Source organism: Anguilla anguilla, chromosome 4, assembly GCF_013347855.1.
Source record: "Anguilla anguilla isolate fAngAng1 chromosome 4, fAngAng1.pri, whole genome shotgun sequence".
In the NCBI taxonomy this organism is placed as follows: Eukaryota; Metazoa; Chordata; class Actinopteri; order Anguilliformes; family Anguillidae; genus Anguilla; species Anguilla anguilla.
Genome location: NC_049204.1, coordinates 37,430,028 through 37,446,987, shown reverse-complemented (window position 1 = coordinate 37,446,987; position 16,960 = coordinate 37,430,028). Strand labels below are relative to the sequence as shown.

Sequence of the window (16,960 nt, the reverse complement as noted above, 5' to 3'; positions counted from 1 at the left end):
GTGTTGAAGCTCTAAGTCTGCCAGCTCTCTGCACCCAGATTGCAACAGCAGGTGCCAGGGTCCCGGCAATGCCAGTTAATGAAGCGTTTTTAAAGTGCTCAGCTATTCCGGGATCACTGTCAATGCCAGACGGTGTTGGGTGCCTGATGGCTGCCTCAGTATCTCCTCAGGGCAAACGGACGTGCTGGGTGTGCGAAATAGAGAGGCGATAGCAGCTTGCCGCTTGCTAACTCAAGCTGTGAGAGGCTAGTATTTGTACCACAACACATGAGGCTGCCATTTTTGAGCCCTGGTGGTGGAATTCCTATTTTCTCTATAAATATTAATATATTTGATTGAATTGAATTTCACTTTATTATCCCCAGGGGGAAACCCATATGTCACTAAACAAAAATAAACAAAAAATATTGTTCAGAACTAATGCTGCATATACATAGGCATAATGTATATTCTTGTATTTGCGTGTGTCTGTGTGTGTGTGTGTGCAAACACAGGCCTTTAAAAAAACCTTGTCATCACTGGCACAAAATGGAACTTCATCTGCAGATTTTCACCAAATTTTCAAATAGCAGTTGGAATTGCTGTTATTCAGTTTGTAACAAAAAGTGTCTTCTGATCCTGTAATGTTGGGGCTTTTCAGGGTTACATCACAGTTCACAGATCTTTATCAGAGACTTATACAACCTCTTCCCCCTTTTTGTGTAAATTTAGACCCGAGCGTTTGAGTATCCATTTAAGATGTCAGCTGATAATGGTCGTGTCAAGAGAGTTTTCACAATATGAGAATGCTGGACTAATGGATTCATGGAAGCTGTCGGGGGGTACACTTGGGGTACCATACAGTGCGGCTGTTAATGGAAAAAGGAGATTCGGGTTTTTCTTCAGGTAACAATATTCGTAGAGAGCGAGCTTATCTCCGTCGGCTTGAATTGTTTTTGCATTGGTCTAAGCTGTGAAGGAGCTGTACGATGGCGGCTGGCACGTATTTTGCGCATGAGCTCATGTTCGATATTAACATTACATCTGGAAATCATATGTAGAGGCTACAGTGAAAGACCCCAGGACTTAAAAAAATATTTTTTACATACTGGAACAAAAATGGCTAGAACTGAGAAAGAATTTGAAGCACTGTGCATATGAATATGCCTAATGTGATGTTTTTTATGTTTTGATCAGAGCTGAAATAAGACCTGATGTTCAGTACTGTTGGGTGGCATGGCACACGTGAAGAATGTGCGTTTTTAAAGCACAGATGTGGTTGGGTTGCTTAAACACGTGCGGGTCTGTCGTACCTTGGTGTCGCCACACTTCCAGGCCTCGGAGAAGGCGGTGGCTATGGCGGGTGACTGTGCAGGGGGCTGTGGAGCGTGTCCGTTGGGCTGAGAGGAAGTCGTCGCTGGAGAGTAGAAGTACAATGAGTGATCTCACCCGATACATACGGTACAGAACAATAGCAAGCTGTGTACAAAAATCACACATCTGCTTATCGTTCCATGATACAGCTCAGAGACAAAAAATGATCAGTGGTTGGTTAATGTTTTGTGGAAGTATTGCTTTGTTTCATTGTTGCAATTGTAATATTGTATTTGAAAGTTGTAAGCTACAATATTTGATTTGGTGGCATTCCCCATACTGTATATATTGCTTGATATCCTTGGGGGAGACGGGTGGCAAAAGTCAGTGTGATGCTGATAATCAGTCATATGGGAGGCGGCCCTTTCTAACCTTTTGAAGCCGCGGGGGGCATTGAGGAGTTGCCGATGGTTCGGTTGGACCACAGGGAGGACACTGCAGCTTTCTTTACAGACTCCTTGTAGTTGTTGTACAGTGTCATCCCATACTGATGAAAAAACATTCACGAAAACATCAAACCCTCGTTACTCCTGTGCTGAAGAAAACAGCAGTGCTTTCAGACAAACTGACTGACCATTTAGGGGGACAGGCTATTTAGGGTGAACACATGTTTACTTTTCATATTCATAGTTTTCAGTATTTCTCTTTCGGGGGTTGGCGTTGGCGCTCACCTTGGCGATTCGGATCCCGGTTACCCACAGGGTCATGGTCCAGGCATCCTCACAACACAGGTATTTGATGTACTGGGACTCCTTCTGAATCTGAGGGTGCTAAAGCAGAGAAAGTGATATAACTTGGGGTCATACAGAGGATGTGTAATCCAAGACGGTGAAACATCTGGAGGAGCTCTACTTTTATGGGGACTATAAGGTTAAGGGGCTGAAGCACCAATTGGTCACTCATTACATTTTGGCCGTGGTATACATGCTTGGGCTCCTTGTTTGAAAGTGGACCACTGTTTGAGATTGTGTGGGGAGCTACATTTTTTCAGAGGAGTAGGAGGATGCTGATGTTGATTAGGCAATGTCTGTGTGTTTTCCAAATGGCAAAACAGAAGAAACCTCTGTTGGCTGGCTTATCTGACAAGAGTCAGGACTCTAGAGAGAGTTTAAAGAGCAGCAGCTGATATATTTCCACGACAGATCTTGAGCCTCTGGCATTGCTTAGATCTTTTCCTGACTGCATTGGGATTGTAAAGCTGCCTTGGCTTTGTACTGTTCTCTTCTGACAGAAACCTGGCTCTTCAGTCGCATGATGCTCTCCTCTTGCAGCAAAGTACCTGCAGTTCTCCACAGTGACACCAGATGGTGCAAACTGTTTACGATTCCTAGCTGGAATCAGAAATGAAAGTGCAACCATTTTGATTCACAATCAGTCCCATATGCATATTCAGAAGGTTAAGGACACAATTAATGTGTGTCAATTTGTAATGCCTGTAAATAATAGAAAATTAAAAGCCATTTTAAATCGTACATTTAGGTGTGTGCGTGCATGCGTGTGTGCGTGCGTGCGTGTGTGCGTGCGTGCGTGCGTGTGTACATATTGTGGATTATTTAAAAAATGAAGATTTTGGCAGAAGTGCATGCAATTAATTTGTCTTGTAACTTAGCACTGGGGTGTCTGTTTTTATGTCGGACTTATCCCCAAAATGGCACATTTCAATAGAATGGAATGGCAAGCACTAAATGTGTTCCATAGATCTCAGCAGATAAGTACTGTTAGAACCTGCTGCCAGTCTGTTCCTTTTCAGTAGTAATGTGTAATAGTATTGAGGCAAGCTGCTGGAGTGTGATTTCATGGTCTAATGGCAGCCAGAGTGCCTTAATTGAGGTCATTTTGCCTTTTCCTGGCAGACCACTACATTTTATGCATTCATCTTTCCCTGGGGGGGAATGTCTTTCACTAAAATGTAATTTAGCTTCCTTACTTCTGTAAGCTTTTGGTTTTGACTCTAACACCACAAAATAATGAATATGCTGATTCAACAGCTTTCAAAAAGAAGAGGTGGGGGGTAAAGGAAGGAATAAAATTTCACATCCCTAAAAATGGCCACCAGCACTGATTCCTTTTTCCTCAGACAAGCCCTACAGCGCTCACCAGGTATAATGACGGTATGGTAGAACAGAGAGATAAGGTTCATTACCAGCTAGATAACTAAAACGGACAACTGATATCTCCAAAAGGAATGGAATTTAAGCAGAATGATGCTCTAACATGGCTTTGCAGTTCACCTGAGAAACAAATTTTTTCATTTGAAAGTATTGTTATGCTGCCAGCTTTGGAACCAAGGTGTACAAGAATGGAGTGTGCACTACAGGAAGAAATATACAAATCTAAAAGTCAATTTCAGCTTTTCCAGAACTGCAGATTTTACATAACGATGGTAAGACCACACTCAGTTCACTTCCTAAAATCTGTATTTAACTCTGTCACAGTACAGAGTTAAATACAGAGTCAGTAAGTTTTTTTTTTTTTTTTGCAGTCATTTTGCCTGACGTTTTTTTTCTCAAAATAGTGGTCATGGAAACGCTCTTTGTCAGCGTCAGATTTGGAAATCTGGCTGAACCCTCGACAAAGGCATTCAGATGTGTTTGCTGCAGACTCAAAGTGCAAATGCTCTCATGCTCTCCCATAATAACTACCATCTGACGGCGCAGAGCGGCTGTGATTGGGCACGCGGCTCTCCGGCTCCCCCGCCTCAGCGTGCGGCTCAACACCGGAAACAGACTCGGTCCTCTGGAGGCTGCCTGAAATCCCTTTCTTACACACTGAGGGAATTCCAGTTGTATAGCTCTGTACATCCACTTGTCACCTTTGGACCATTAACAGACATACTGGAACACTAAAGATGCTTAAAACAGTTCTGGGGCATAAAAGGCCACAGTCTAATTACGCCACCACCCACAAATCACTGTCACCAGAAGGATTTAAGTCCACACATTCAACATTTTCAGTCTCAGAATTCACACAGGCAATAAATTGACTAATTAAGGGATGCCACACCATTCATAAACCTGTCATTTGACTAGATTTGATTGTAAGGGCTACGGATCACTGTATGGGCCTCGTATTGGTCTGGTCACCAATGGGCCTCCTTTAAACGACTTCAGGGTAAAGTAGTCTTCAAAGGACTCGTCTGCTTACATTCACAGTCAAATCAGAACTGTGACATAACATTTATTATCAGGCCTTATGGTTCTATTTCTTCAATGCTGCTCATTCACGAGCATTTATCTGACCTCTATCTCCAAAAATAGGTTTGGCTCACTTACATGTACAGTTCAATCGTATACTTGCTGTAATGCTGTAGCATTTTTAATCTGTCCATGTACTTGTCTCTGAATATATTACTAGTTGGCTTCCTAAATATGTTCCTAGCTGAGCACTCAGATCCTCTGACTCCCTTCTTTTAATAATGCCAGAACTAAAACCTATGGTGAAGCTGCTTTCAGCTCATATGGCCCCCGCCTCTGGAACAGTCTCCCACCTGCTCTAAGGGCAGTTGAAACGGTAGTGATCTTTAAACGTTAACTTAAGAGGCGCCTTTCAGGCTTGCTTTTACCTAGGAGATTCATTAACAAGTTTTCCTTATTTATTTATTTTCTGTCTCTGTCATTATTTTATAACATTGTTCTATTGATTTTTATTGTTTCGTTGATTTATAGATTTTTATCGACTTTTACAATATAAAGTACATTGCATTGCATTCGGTTGCACAAAATGAGCTATACAAAGAAAGATTGATCGATTGATAAACAGTATTCTTCCAATGGTTTCACTCACATACAGGGCTATGTGCACATATGGTACGGTCAAGCTGTAATGGTGGCATTTTGTTGTAAACAGAGAGAGCTAAAAAGTGAAGCAAGGCAACGATCACTGGCTAGCAGCACGGAATGGCCACGTTGTGTTGACTGAAGAAAGATCAATCTGCCGTGTTGCCACCAGGTTTGGTAGGAACTCAGCTCTCCATTGTCTCTGCTCACAGGGGTTGTCTTGGTAGCAATTATCAACCTTGCAATGGTACTGGGCTCACAGTAAGGACACAGTGCTGTTTTTTGATTTTGGTTTTAACCCCAGTCCTTAAGGGCCTCCATACATGGCCTATTAAGGCTGACCATCCACCCTGGGTCTATCAGCTCAAACTCTCATGAACTGAGTGATGTTCACCCATGTTACATGTCCAGATAAAACGTACACCAACACCACTCAGCAATACACATTGGTTAAAAATAAGTTAATAATGGAAATAAATGTATTTGTTGTCAGCTTCTGCTTCTAGAATTTTAAAGTCAGAATGGAGATCATACAATAGTGCATATTTATATAAATGTGGTGTGGGCAGGTTTTCAGGTAGCATGATTCTGGACCTCTCTTGCTGAGTGTGGAGGTGTGCTCATTACCATGAGTAAACTATTAAATTATGTGCATCAATCATTTACTTATAGGCAGCGAGTGTGGTCAACATGCTGCTGTGACCATGTAGTGAAACGAGAATGTATGCTTGCTACGGTTAGCCAAGGTGAAAGTACCAGGCTCTCGTGTGGTCTACACATATATATATATATATATATATATGTGTGTGTCAGCTCTAACATGTGTGATCAAGTCTCTAAATTTATGTCCAAACCTCACTGTTGTTGTCAGAACAGAGCTGTGCCTGTTCTCTCTGAACTCTTTGACTTGATCTTTTCTTACCTTGAGAACGAAACAGAACTCCGTGGGTGCCTTGTATTTATGTTTGTACTCCTTGCCGTAGTAGACATTCACGTTGTCGAACTGGACGAAGCAAGCCAAGTCGCGCGACGTCTGTAGAGGAAGAGGAGAGGCAGTGAAGCCCTGCAGGTGAGCCTCTTTTGTGACAGCCACTCAACACTCAACACAGCTGAAATCCCTGTGTTATTGACTATAGAGGGTAGCTCACCATCACCTTTTATTTTGGTGTTTTCACATCTAAAATCACTTTTCATTCAAATAACAGCACACGAAGTATAGCACTGTACCTAATTTATATGAATAACATGTTGAATACAGTAATCATAAATGCTGTAAAGATTTATTGCCAGTGCACTAATAATTATAGTCTGTGCACCTATCAATAACTATAAGTACATGCTGAAGAAGACAGTTAGCTGAACGCAGTTCTACTCAATGCATAGCTGCTCAAAGGTGATAGGCACATGACTGGAAAGAGGAATTAAGCAGCTCCGTGGGTGATCAGATTTGGGTTATTTTTAGATTCCGCAGGAGGATAGGGTCAAATTTAAAGACACAGCAGAAAGCAAACAGTGGAGTTGCTTGTTTTGGCACAAAAGCAGAAAGCCTCTTGACAGTTAAAGAATGGATTTGAGCTGACAGTAAGCTAATATTTGCACAAGTGTTTTACTTTAAAAAAGATACTTTTTGACCACATGGCTACTTGAAAGTGAGTAGATCAATGGGGTGGGTCTTGGTGTTCACTGGACAGAATCTCTTGACAGGGTGTTTGCTGTTTTTTGTGTTTAGGCTGCCACCCCCAACCAAGAAACATCCCACAGAATTCTGACCTTGCTCTTTCCTTTGGGAACATAATAAATCCCAGAAGCCCGCAGCAGGAAGTAACGCTGTTTCCAGGACCTCTTTCCATCCTCTTTCAGGTACAGAGGCCCCTCCAGATCAGGAACAATGATGGAGGACCCACAGAAGTTCTCCTGAACAGTTAAAGAAGGTGGATATAGAGGCCAAGTTAGTCACACACACTGAAAAACTGTCTTTGATTACAATTTTCTGAAAATGAACTTAACTAGTTTCAGTTACACACTCATAGAAATAAGGGTTCTTCATTTGTTGCTCAAGGTAAACCACTTTTCCTGCTGTGTGGAACCCTGACATAACCCACTCCAGATGGTTACGTTAGCATTTAGAAGCACTTTAGAGGTATAGCAGGGTACTGTAATGACCAAATTGCTGAAAGAATCCCAATATGCATGTTCTTATTATTGATTTAGGGGTGTTTCCTCCCAAAAATAGCATAAGGAACCGTTTCATCAACAAAAAGTTTTTCAGAAACAGTTACCTTTTGTACAAAGGTAGCTTTCTTCGACAATACCAACATGCTGGGTGTGCACATCAATAACTTCAGTGAAAATATTGGGTGATATCCCAAAAATGTCAAACATTTCTTTATAACTTTTTTCTGTGCTTTTTAATCTTTTTTTGGACCTGACACAACTGTGCGAACCTCTCTTTTAGACATAACAGCTTTTGCCCTGGTTAGCTTCTGTTTTGGAAGCTTTATCATTCCGTGGATGTAATTCTGGAGAAGTGCAAACACACTGTTCTGAGATGTAGTGGCATGTTCAGGCACAGCACACTCACCTCCAGCAGCATTTCTTTGTCCTTCTCTTTCATGTCCTTGAGAGCCTTTTTGTCTTTCTTCCAGAGATAGAAGTTCTGGGGTATCGTATGCACAGCAGAAATAAGAGACCACAAAGAAGCAGTTTCTACAGAGGTATACTGTATGATAATAGAGAATGTAGTAGCACTACGAGGTTTTTCCTTTTAATTTTTTATCTCTTCTGTACAAATCATGCAGCAGTGTACCTACCTAAGTATATGTCCAATGAGCAAATTAACAAGAATATATTGGCCTTTGACATGTGGTAGATTTTACAAAGTGAAGCCACAGTTCTCACTGCACTAGTGACAACAGTATTTCGACTCTAATCACTACTTTTGGTAAATGGACTGCATATATATAACGCTTTTATCCAAAGCACTTTACAACTGATGCCTCCCATTCACCAGAGCAGTTAGGGGTTAGGTGTCTTGCTCAGGGACACTTCGACGCACCCAGTGCGGGGATCGAGCCGGCAACCCTCCGACTGCCAGACAAACCGCTCTTATGTCCTGAGCTATGTCGCCCTGACTTTTGATAGTCTAAAAATGCACTGTGCCCTGCCCCGAGCAAATGGATGACTAATAATCATACATTCAGCTTTGACAAAATATGTTGGATGAATGTAATGCACTTTATTTACAAATGAAGTCACTGTAGAAGTACATTGTACAGTTTCCTCAGATTAACATCTGAGACAGGAGTCTAGCCAGCAGCTGCCACATGGCTGAAATACTTTGCAATTATGGAAGTCTGTGCTGTCAAAATAAGCACAGTAATAATTGTTGTGTTTACAATCTACGGCTCTATTTTACCATATGGTATTGTTCAATGTAAATGGAGGCCAATCTCTGATTCCAAGAGTATCTAACATATGTGAAAATAAAGACAATGCCCAAACAGCATGAGGGGATGAAATATGAAGATACATTTTGAATAAACAGTGGGGAGGCCAAAGGAAATGAAATTCAGAAATGCAGCATCTCTGTCGTGTTCATGAATACGCCCCTACTCCACTTGGAAAATTGCAGGCAAATTTAGACAAAAGTCATGCAAATATAAACCTGCATCTATAATTTGTTTTCTAGAAGATTCATAGTTTTCACATTCTGGATGGTTAATGTTACAGCCATCAACACAAGAAGGGCAGTTACCTGCATACCATGAATTAATGATTTGGGAATGTAGCATTGGCTCATTTAAAACTACGTGTTGGTTTCCTTAAGAAATATGTGGCCAATGATTTTAATTATGAATGTTCTCCAGCTTATATTAAAGACTGCGCAAATCCTTTATTAAACAGTATAGGTCAACCTCAAGCCTACAGGCTCAACCAATATGTGAACTACACTGTACGTAAGACACACTAGTTAAGGGAATCTGTTGAGCAAATAATGAATTACATTTTCAAAAAAAAACATTAAAAAGTCAAAATAATCTTATATCGCTCTGTAACCTGTCAAACCTTCTCAGATCCACGCCTGTACTGTTCAATGTGTGCTTGTTAATGTGATAAGACTTTTCATGATAAATATCCCTGTGAAGTTTGCTGGTAAAAAACAAAACCAAAACAAAACAAAAAAACAGCATTTCACGATAAGCTGGACACACAAATGCAGACACTCTCTCACACACACACACTGTTTTTGTTACTATATGTCACTCAAGTAATGAATCATCTTGATGTTTTTCAACCAGGAAACATATAGACCTCAAATCTAAACTGACTCTTGAGGCCAGCCGGTAATGCACTTCACTGCCTGAGTGACTAACAAGATCACTGGGAGTGTGAAGAAAAAAAAAGGTAGTAAAATGCTTACCTGAGGGTTTTTAAAGACAGCGTATTTATCAATTCTCTCCAGAAAGAGAATCTGGTTTTCACTGTCTCGTGTCCATGCAGACAAAGGTTCTACTAAATTCTCATGGTCTTCAAAGCCTCTTTCTGTTGAAACAGCACACTTACATTAAAATCACATTGAAATATATATAACTTTAAGTTCGTAAGTATATTTTCTTTGAGGATCATAAACAACATACTGAATTTTAATAGCAGTTGTAACCTGCTCACGCATACATTATATAATGACAATATATAATTGCATATTTTATTGGTATTATTCCCTTTACAGATGGAGGTCAAAGTATCCTCTTTCTTCGTCCATGTTACATATTTGTTACGTGTACAAGTGTAAAATTATATTTATTAAAAGATCTGTAACTATGAAATGTGTTCATGCAGGCATGCACAATAATGTTGGGGCTCCACAGCCCTGATGTTAGGAAAAGTGCAATAAAATGCAAATAACACATTTTCTTTAGAAAACTTTGTAGCCAGCTTGTGTGACACACTGGGAACATTTCCTCCTAATTATTTCCACCCAGACGCTGTAAAATGAACCCTGTGCTTATACACCCAACGATTCTGGGTATTTAAGCCATATTTTTCAATTAGAAGCCACTCATGTTAATTTAAAAAGTTGCCGTCTTCTTGGGCCCACACTGCATGTATTACTTAAGTTCAGTTAATGTATTTTGGTTTCTACACAGGCTAAATAAAACATCTTTGATCCCCATCTGATTGGATGTCACCAGGCAGGATACTGAGTCATACAGTAGAAAACATTTCACATGAAGTAATGCGCAATCCAAATGTGTAATGTTATGTGGCTGCATCAAAATTGGTGTGGGAGTACTGGGTAGAGGCAGAAATGACATTATCCCATTCTCTATGTGGATTAGCAGCTCACCAGCCTATGCTTGTGCCTATGAGTCAAGGGCATAAATAGCTGAGAACACTCACACGGTCACATGATCGGTCTATGTAATGCTCAACAACTCTGGCAAAAAAGGAAGATAGCTCTTTCAGTGAATACAGGGTTTTTCCCCCTGTGATTGGGTTATGTCAGCACTGCTACTTTGAACTGGTTTTGTTTCAAATCCAGTGTGCTGGAGTAGAGAGCCAAATCAACAAAAATTGTGCCACTGTCCCAATACCTTTGCTGTATATTATAACCTTGTGTTGTAGGGTATGGTACAATGCCAAAATGAATGCCAAGAAAACTTATGGAGAGGAATTCAATAAAGAAAATGTATTCCGATTTATTATATTGTAAATGGTGTAAAGCTAAAAATGATGGTATTTATAAACTGAATGGAGATTTGAAAGCATAATGACTGATTTTGTGCATGACACTGAAGATGACTGACAGAATCTGCTGTACCTTTGCACATTAAAGCCACTTGTTGGGTGATCACGTAAAAGCGCCATTGCACTATATGTTATGGGTCTGCCGGGTCTATCACCTTGCCAGTGCAAACACAGACCGTCATACAGAACCTCAAGAAACAACCCACGTCCCATGGTTCCCATGGTCTTACCGAGCTGAAGCTCAGGGTTGGTTTCATACAGACTCCAGTCCACCCCACCGTCACAGTGTGTCTTTTCGAAGAGGTTGTCCACCACATCTCGCACCGTCTGCCTCTCGTCCACCATCAGGGTCTTGGAGCTGCCGTCGTTCATGTGCACTTTTACGACAAGCTGAGGAAAAAAAAGTAGCGGGCGTGTAACAATTCACAAAAAGGCTAGGACACCGAACATTGCTGTTGTCTTTAGTTTGGTTTTGATCGGATAATGACACATAATATACATCTGTGGTAGGGTAGGAATTTAATTTTTTTGTCTAATTAAGGGCACATTGATTCAGTTACTGCCTTCATTCGTTTGGCTAGTGGACCAATCATCTGATGAAAGAACCACTAGCCAAAGAGAACTACATTCTGACAGCTGAAGAGAAGCTGTGGAGCCAATGAGCTCTCACTAACTGTGTTCTAACAGTTAGTGAGTTCTCACTAACTGTGCTAAAGTTTAACTTTAGCTAATGTAATATTGCAATTATATATTGCGTAATAAATGTCAATGTATTTCAATTGATTTATTTGTTTTAGTAAAGACGCTTAAAAGGGTATTTGATTGTGTATGCAGATACATAATAACATGGATATATTACAAATACAAATAATGGTGAGAACAACTTCAAGAAATATATTTATGAACCAGCATAGTCTATCACCCCCAAACCACAGAAATTCGAACCATCTCAGATCATTGGCCAGCTGCAGCATAAAAATAGAAGAGGTAGGACTAAGCAGACACTTCTACTTCCTGTTCCTTCCTTGAAATTAATGTCTTATATAGTTTCCGTCAGCAACGAGAAAAATAAGTCACAAAAAATAACATCGCAACCCCAATTCAGTGTAAATGGAAAGTGCTTAAGAGGACGGACTGAGGGTCCTCTGTGTGAGCTTGACCACGACTATGATACAGTGAAACAGTATCATCACCAGTCATCAAAAAGCTAGGCAAAGTATTGTCAAAAGTGAAGTAAGGGTGATCTTTACTCATTGTCTCTTGTTCCTCTTATGAAAGGCGGGGTGAGAAACATAACTGCACGTGGCCACTTCTCCCCAAGATCACTGTAAGCATTTGAAATCATCAGCACATTATGGTGGAAGGAAACCGACGTCATTCACTAGCGTCATTTTATGGTTTCACTGTGAGCTCAAATTTGGCAAATTATGTGAGATTGAATGCTTCGCTTAAAAAAAAACCTTTATTTAAATCCTCAAGTTTTAGAGGAGGCTTATTGTGATGATTACTGAGTTTCAGACATGAAACTAAGTCCTTTCTAAAAGTTTACTTGTGCTCAAACCCAACGATTTTGACTGGACCAAATGCACAGCCATGCATGTCGATGTGCCATATTTATGGTCTGGCTGTGTTGCGCTACTCTTTGTCTAATTCATGGTGACACCATTAGTATGTTCCCACAGTGCTCTGCTCCTGTATTCTGCCACACAGGTGCAGGTTTGAATCTGGGATATGGCACTACAAATGTGTCACATGAAATTCCCTGTAAAGATATCTTATTCAAATATACCCTTCAATGGTAAAGACATTCAGTGCTATTCTGAAGCAATGACAAAGTGTGTCTCTTTATGTAGCACTTTACATACAATGGTTTGCTGCCCAAAGTGTTTCACAGAAGAGCATCTGCATTTACAAAGAAAATAAGGAAATGAATACAATAAAAGATGTGGACAGAGTAATCAGCAGACTTTTGAGGACGCTAAGCAAACATTTGGGGTCCCCTCCAAAACATTGGTACCTTCTGATTCTTATACTTGGAAACCAATGATGCTGCTGGGGCCCTGGCAAGAAGCCGGTCCCTAGGTGCAGTGCCTGACCTGCCTAGTGGGAGGAAGAGCTCTGCCTGTGGAACTCCACATGTAATCTCATCCTTCTTAGAAATATGGTCCCCATGAATGACTTAAAATTGGCCCCCTGTCAAATATGATTGAAACCATTTCAGTGCAATTCCCAAAAGACCAACCCCAAAATTTGAATGCATTAATATTTCATGGTCTAATGGTATCAAAAGCAGCACTCAAGTCTAAAAGAATAAGAACTGATATATTATTGATATCAATAATCAATGTCTGTGGTAATTTATTACTTTCACCAACGCAGTCTCTGTGCTATGACTGAAGAAAAACCAAGAAGTAAAATCATGAATAATGTTTTCATTTAGGAAAATATGTAGTTGGTTAAAGACCACTATTTCTAGAATTTTACCATGGAAAGGGAGATTGATATCAGCCACAAATTACTGAGGACAGATCTGTCTTAATTATTTTTGTTAAATAATGGTCTCACTACAGAGTATCAGAGAACTTACCAGTCTCTAAAGAGTCATTTAATATTTTCAACACATTATCAGATAAACAAACAAAGTTTGTTGTCTTTAAAAAAACTTTGTTAGAATGAAGAATTCATTTGTGGGACAATTTTGTGAAGCTGAACCTCATTAATCCCAGAAACTGAGCTCATATTAGCCACACAAACTGTAGTGGGCATTCACACAGGTTTGCATTATTTTCTCTTGGAAATAAGGTGCAAACTCTTTGCATTTTGATGATGAATCTTGGCCAGACCAGTGAATAGCTGAGGCTGGATTTATCAAGTGATCAACAGTAGAGAACAACCGTCTGCGATTACTTCCATTGTCAGATTTAATCCTTGAAAAATGGGCCTGCCTTGCTTTATGTACAGATGTATTGTAGTTGCACAGTAGTTCCTTATAAATGCCATGATGTACAGTATCTGTAGTTTTGTTTTCCTCCATCTATGTTGTTTTATGGCCATTAAGCCGGCTAATGTCACCATTCCTTTGTGGCATTTTAGGATTTTAGGACCACTTTTTAAGTTTCTCTGGGGCTACAATGACAATGCTGGTTTTAAATTTATAGTTAAAATTGTCAATAAGTTGATTACCAGAGCTTTTGCGTATAGAAGAGTTAGATACAGATGGAATGCACGGACGGTCTGAGAATCTGGTCACTGAAGAGGAGTTTACTGTAGAGCTAACTGGGGAATTGACTAATTGATGAGATGAATCACTGAATAATTAACTGGGATATAATATCTACACGACACACTTCAATACATTCGGTTGGAATTCTCTTCTTCTTACCTTCTTTACTTTGGCCTCCTTCAGCTTTTCCAGAGCAAGCTTTATTTTGTCTGCTTTGGCTTGTGCTTCTACTTCTTCCTGAGAAAATACGTAAGCATGGTAGTGAAATATGTAGTACCAGATACATGTGATATAAATTTTACACGGGTACATTAAATGACAGCTGGATGCTCCTCCCCTGTAATTCACTGCTGGCCCAACCATACTGTGTGGATAACTAAGACGACTGCTCTCATCTGTTCGGAACGATGACAAGCAGATTGCTCTTCTGCTTGCACAATCTGTGATTTGCTTTTTGGTTCTGTCTATTAGATGAGGTTATAGAGGCTATACAACCCCCCTTCACATCACACAAATCTCAAAAACTGTTTCCATCCTGCCTTTTCAGTGTTTGATCTTTTCCAGACAGGACCCATTTACCCCCCTCATGAGTCATGTGGCCTGCCAAACAGACTGTTAATCCTGCATTCAACCTATAAATATGAGAGTGATATGCTTTAACTATGTGCAGCTTGTCCAGCAACCCTGAGGAAGTGTCTGAACTGCACTGTTATTTTAACAGCGTCTAGTGAATTCCCAGGAAACATATATGTCTGCTTTCGCCAATCAATTTATTATTATTATTATTATTATTATTATTCTTATAAAGTACACCAAATGTGCCTACCTACAACATACAGTCATAGCACACACTGATTCAATATTGTTTGTGCATACCAAGTCCATTAACTAAATGGATTATTGTCCTCTGATAAAGGACTGGTGATATAACCACATTTCATAAAACAAGGAAAAGTGATGATAGCAGTGCTGTACAGTTTCCATTCACACAGAAGATGTGTGTGACCCCAGTAGGTGAGTAGGACAATAGCAGAAAACATCACTTGCATGTTCAAAAACATATAATGGCACAATGCTACTGAAACGCCAACTGTGACTTATTAAAGTGTTATGAAATGAGACCCAGTGTTATATCATGAATCTTGGAGCTGTTAGGCATGATGCGAAGCAAACCCCCAGCCTTGTCAATATTCATGATACAACAGGGGTTCAAATTCCATATTACTCTTATAAAACAAATCTAACCAGATATACTTTTAAATTCTGAAAAGCATAACAAGTCTATTTCAAAAAGAGAAATCTTACTGACTATAATGTATATCCTTCTGCAAACTAAAATTATTTGATCACTAAGTAACCAGAGTTCCATTTAGTAACTTAGCTAGCATTCACGCATTCCATGGACCAAGTGGAACACTGAAAAGCCCCTTTGAAGATCTGTAGAGGGAAAGCTTAAACGTCTCATTTTGCGCTTGCTAAATTTCAATATCTAGGACAGTGGTAACCAACCCATTTCCTGGAGATCTACCATCTTGTAGGTTTTCATTCCAGCCCTCACAAAGCTCCGCAGCCAGAGATCTTGTTGAGCGGCTAATTAGTATCAGCAGCTCAGATGTGCCAAATTAGGGTTGAAATGAAAACCTACAGGATGGTAGTTCTCCAGGAACCGGAGTGGTTACTACTGATCTAGGATGTTCATGTTAATGAAAGATGCTAAAATGATGCGTGAACGTTCTATTTAGCTGGGCTATATCATAAATATCTGCACACTGCTAGGAAGGCTGGTTGACCAATGAGCATCCAGGACTGGAACTATACTGTAAGTTGGTGTCAGGTAAAGGCTCATTACCGGTAATAAAGGTTTAGAGGCCTGTGGAGGGGCTGGGGCTTGTGGGGCTTGAGGGGGAGGTGCTGGAGGGATGGCTGCGGGCGTGGGGTCAGGGACTCTGCTGCTGCTGTCATTGCTGGGCGGAGCAGGGAAGCTGTAATTCTGTGAAGGCGGGGGTGGCGGAGGCAGGCCCATGGGGTCCGGGTGGGGCTTGAGGTGGCTGCTCTCTGCTGACTTCAGCCTATCTTCTGTTGCGCTGATATCCGCCACCAGGTCCGCCATCAAGGCGTCCAAATCGTTGTCTTCCAGTTCATTCAAAGATTCTGAACATAATCAAGGGAGGGAAAAAATTATGTCAAGACTGTGTGCAGTTAATAATTTAGCCCAATAAAATACTGTAGGTCATAAAATTGAGCTGCTCAAAATATCTTACTACAAGTAATGCAAGGTGGTGTAGAAGGAGAAATCTCTGATACGTCCATTCCATATTAAAGGCTTTTACTGTACTTACTCTCCTGCCCAGTGCTAGTGTGTCTGAAGCTATCTGTGTTCAGCCTTTTCCCTAATTAATCTGACAATATGCCCATGATAGACTGGTGAGCTCATGCTTTTATTTTCTTTGTAGATTTTAGTCTGTACAGTAGCGATAATGTATTTTGAAAAGATAATTAAAATATTAATTTTGTATCTGTCTTCCATTGTTTTCCTGCTTTTTTTTTATTTATTTTTTTTACATAATCTGTAATTGAATGTAATGTTATGGCTATCTCAGATTGATACGAATTAATAATGTCAAAGACTACGCCCGGGATGCAATGTTATACAATACCATTCATATCTGTGAACCCGATGGAGAAGCTGATCTCTTTGTTTGAGCTGGATTTAGACTCTGGGGGAACCGTGTCCACCCCTAAACTCTGTAGGAAAGGAAGAAAAAAAAGATTAATCACATATCTGGGAGAACAAGGTTGTTTCTGTATGACAAACAGTGTAGAAAAACAAAGAAATTAAAAAGAAAGAGAATTAACAATA

General features: G+C 40.2%; 1 protein-coding gene and 1 long non-coding RNA gene across 2 annotated transcripts in view; one reads left to right on the top strand and one right to left on the bottom strand.

The window, feature by feature from the left end:
* apbb1ip (amyloid beta (A4) precursor protein-binding, family B, member 1 interacting protein) overlaps positions 1 to 16,960 on the bottom strand; it is a 30,915-nt gene that overhangs the window by 2,003 nt on the left and 11,952 nt on the right. Inside the window, exons 3-13 of the mRNA XM_035412787.1 lie at positions 16,758 to 16,845; positions 15,950 to 16,251; positions 14,260 to 14,337; positions 11,108 to 11,267; positions 9,550 to 9,671; positions 7,711 to 7,785; positions 6,900 to 7,043; positions 6,052 to 6,162; positions 2,025 to 2,123; positions 1,726 to 1,840; positions 1,293 to 1,396 (exon numbers count right to left, since the gene is read on the bottom strand). Of these exons, the coding sequence (XP_035268678.1) occupies positions 1,293 to 1,396; positions 1,726 to 1,840; positions 2,025 to 2,123; positions 6,052 to 6,162; positions 6,900 to 7,043; positions 7,711 to 7,785; positions 9,550 to 9,671; positions 11,108 to 11,267; positions 14,260 to 14,337; positions 15,950 to 16,251; positions 16,758 to 16,845 (1,398 nt within the window). The remainder of the gene's footprint in view (positions 1 to 1,292; positions 1,397 to 1,725; positions 1,841 to 2,024; positions 2,124 to 6,051; positions 6,163 to 6,899; positions 7,044 to 7,710; positions 7,786 to 9,549; positions 9,672 to 11,107; positions 11,268 to 14,259; positions 14,338 to 15,949; positions 16,252 to 16,757; positions 16,846 to 16,960) is intronic.
* LOC118224928 lies at positions 3,519 to 8,634 on the top strand. The gene is made up of 2 exons (XR_004764726.1): positions 3,519 to 6,198; positions 6,859 to 8,634. It is a non-coding gene; the product is annotated as an uncharacterized LOC118224928 (long non-coding RNA).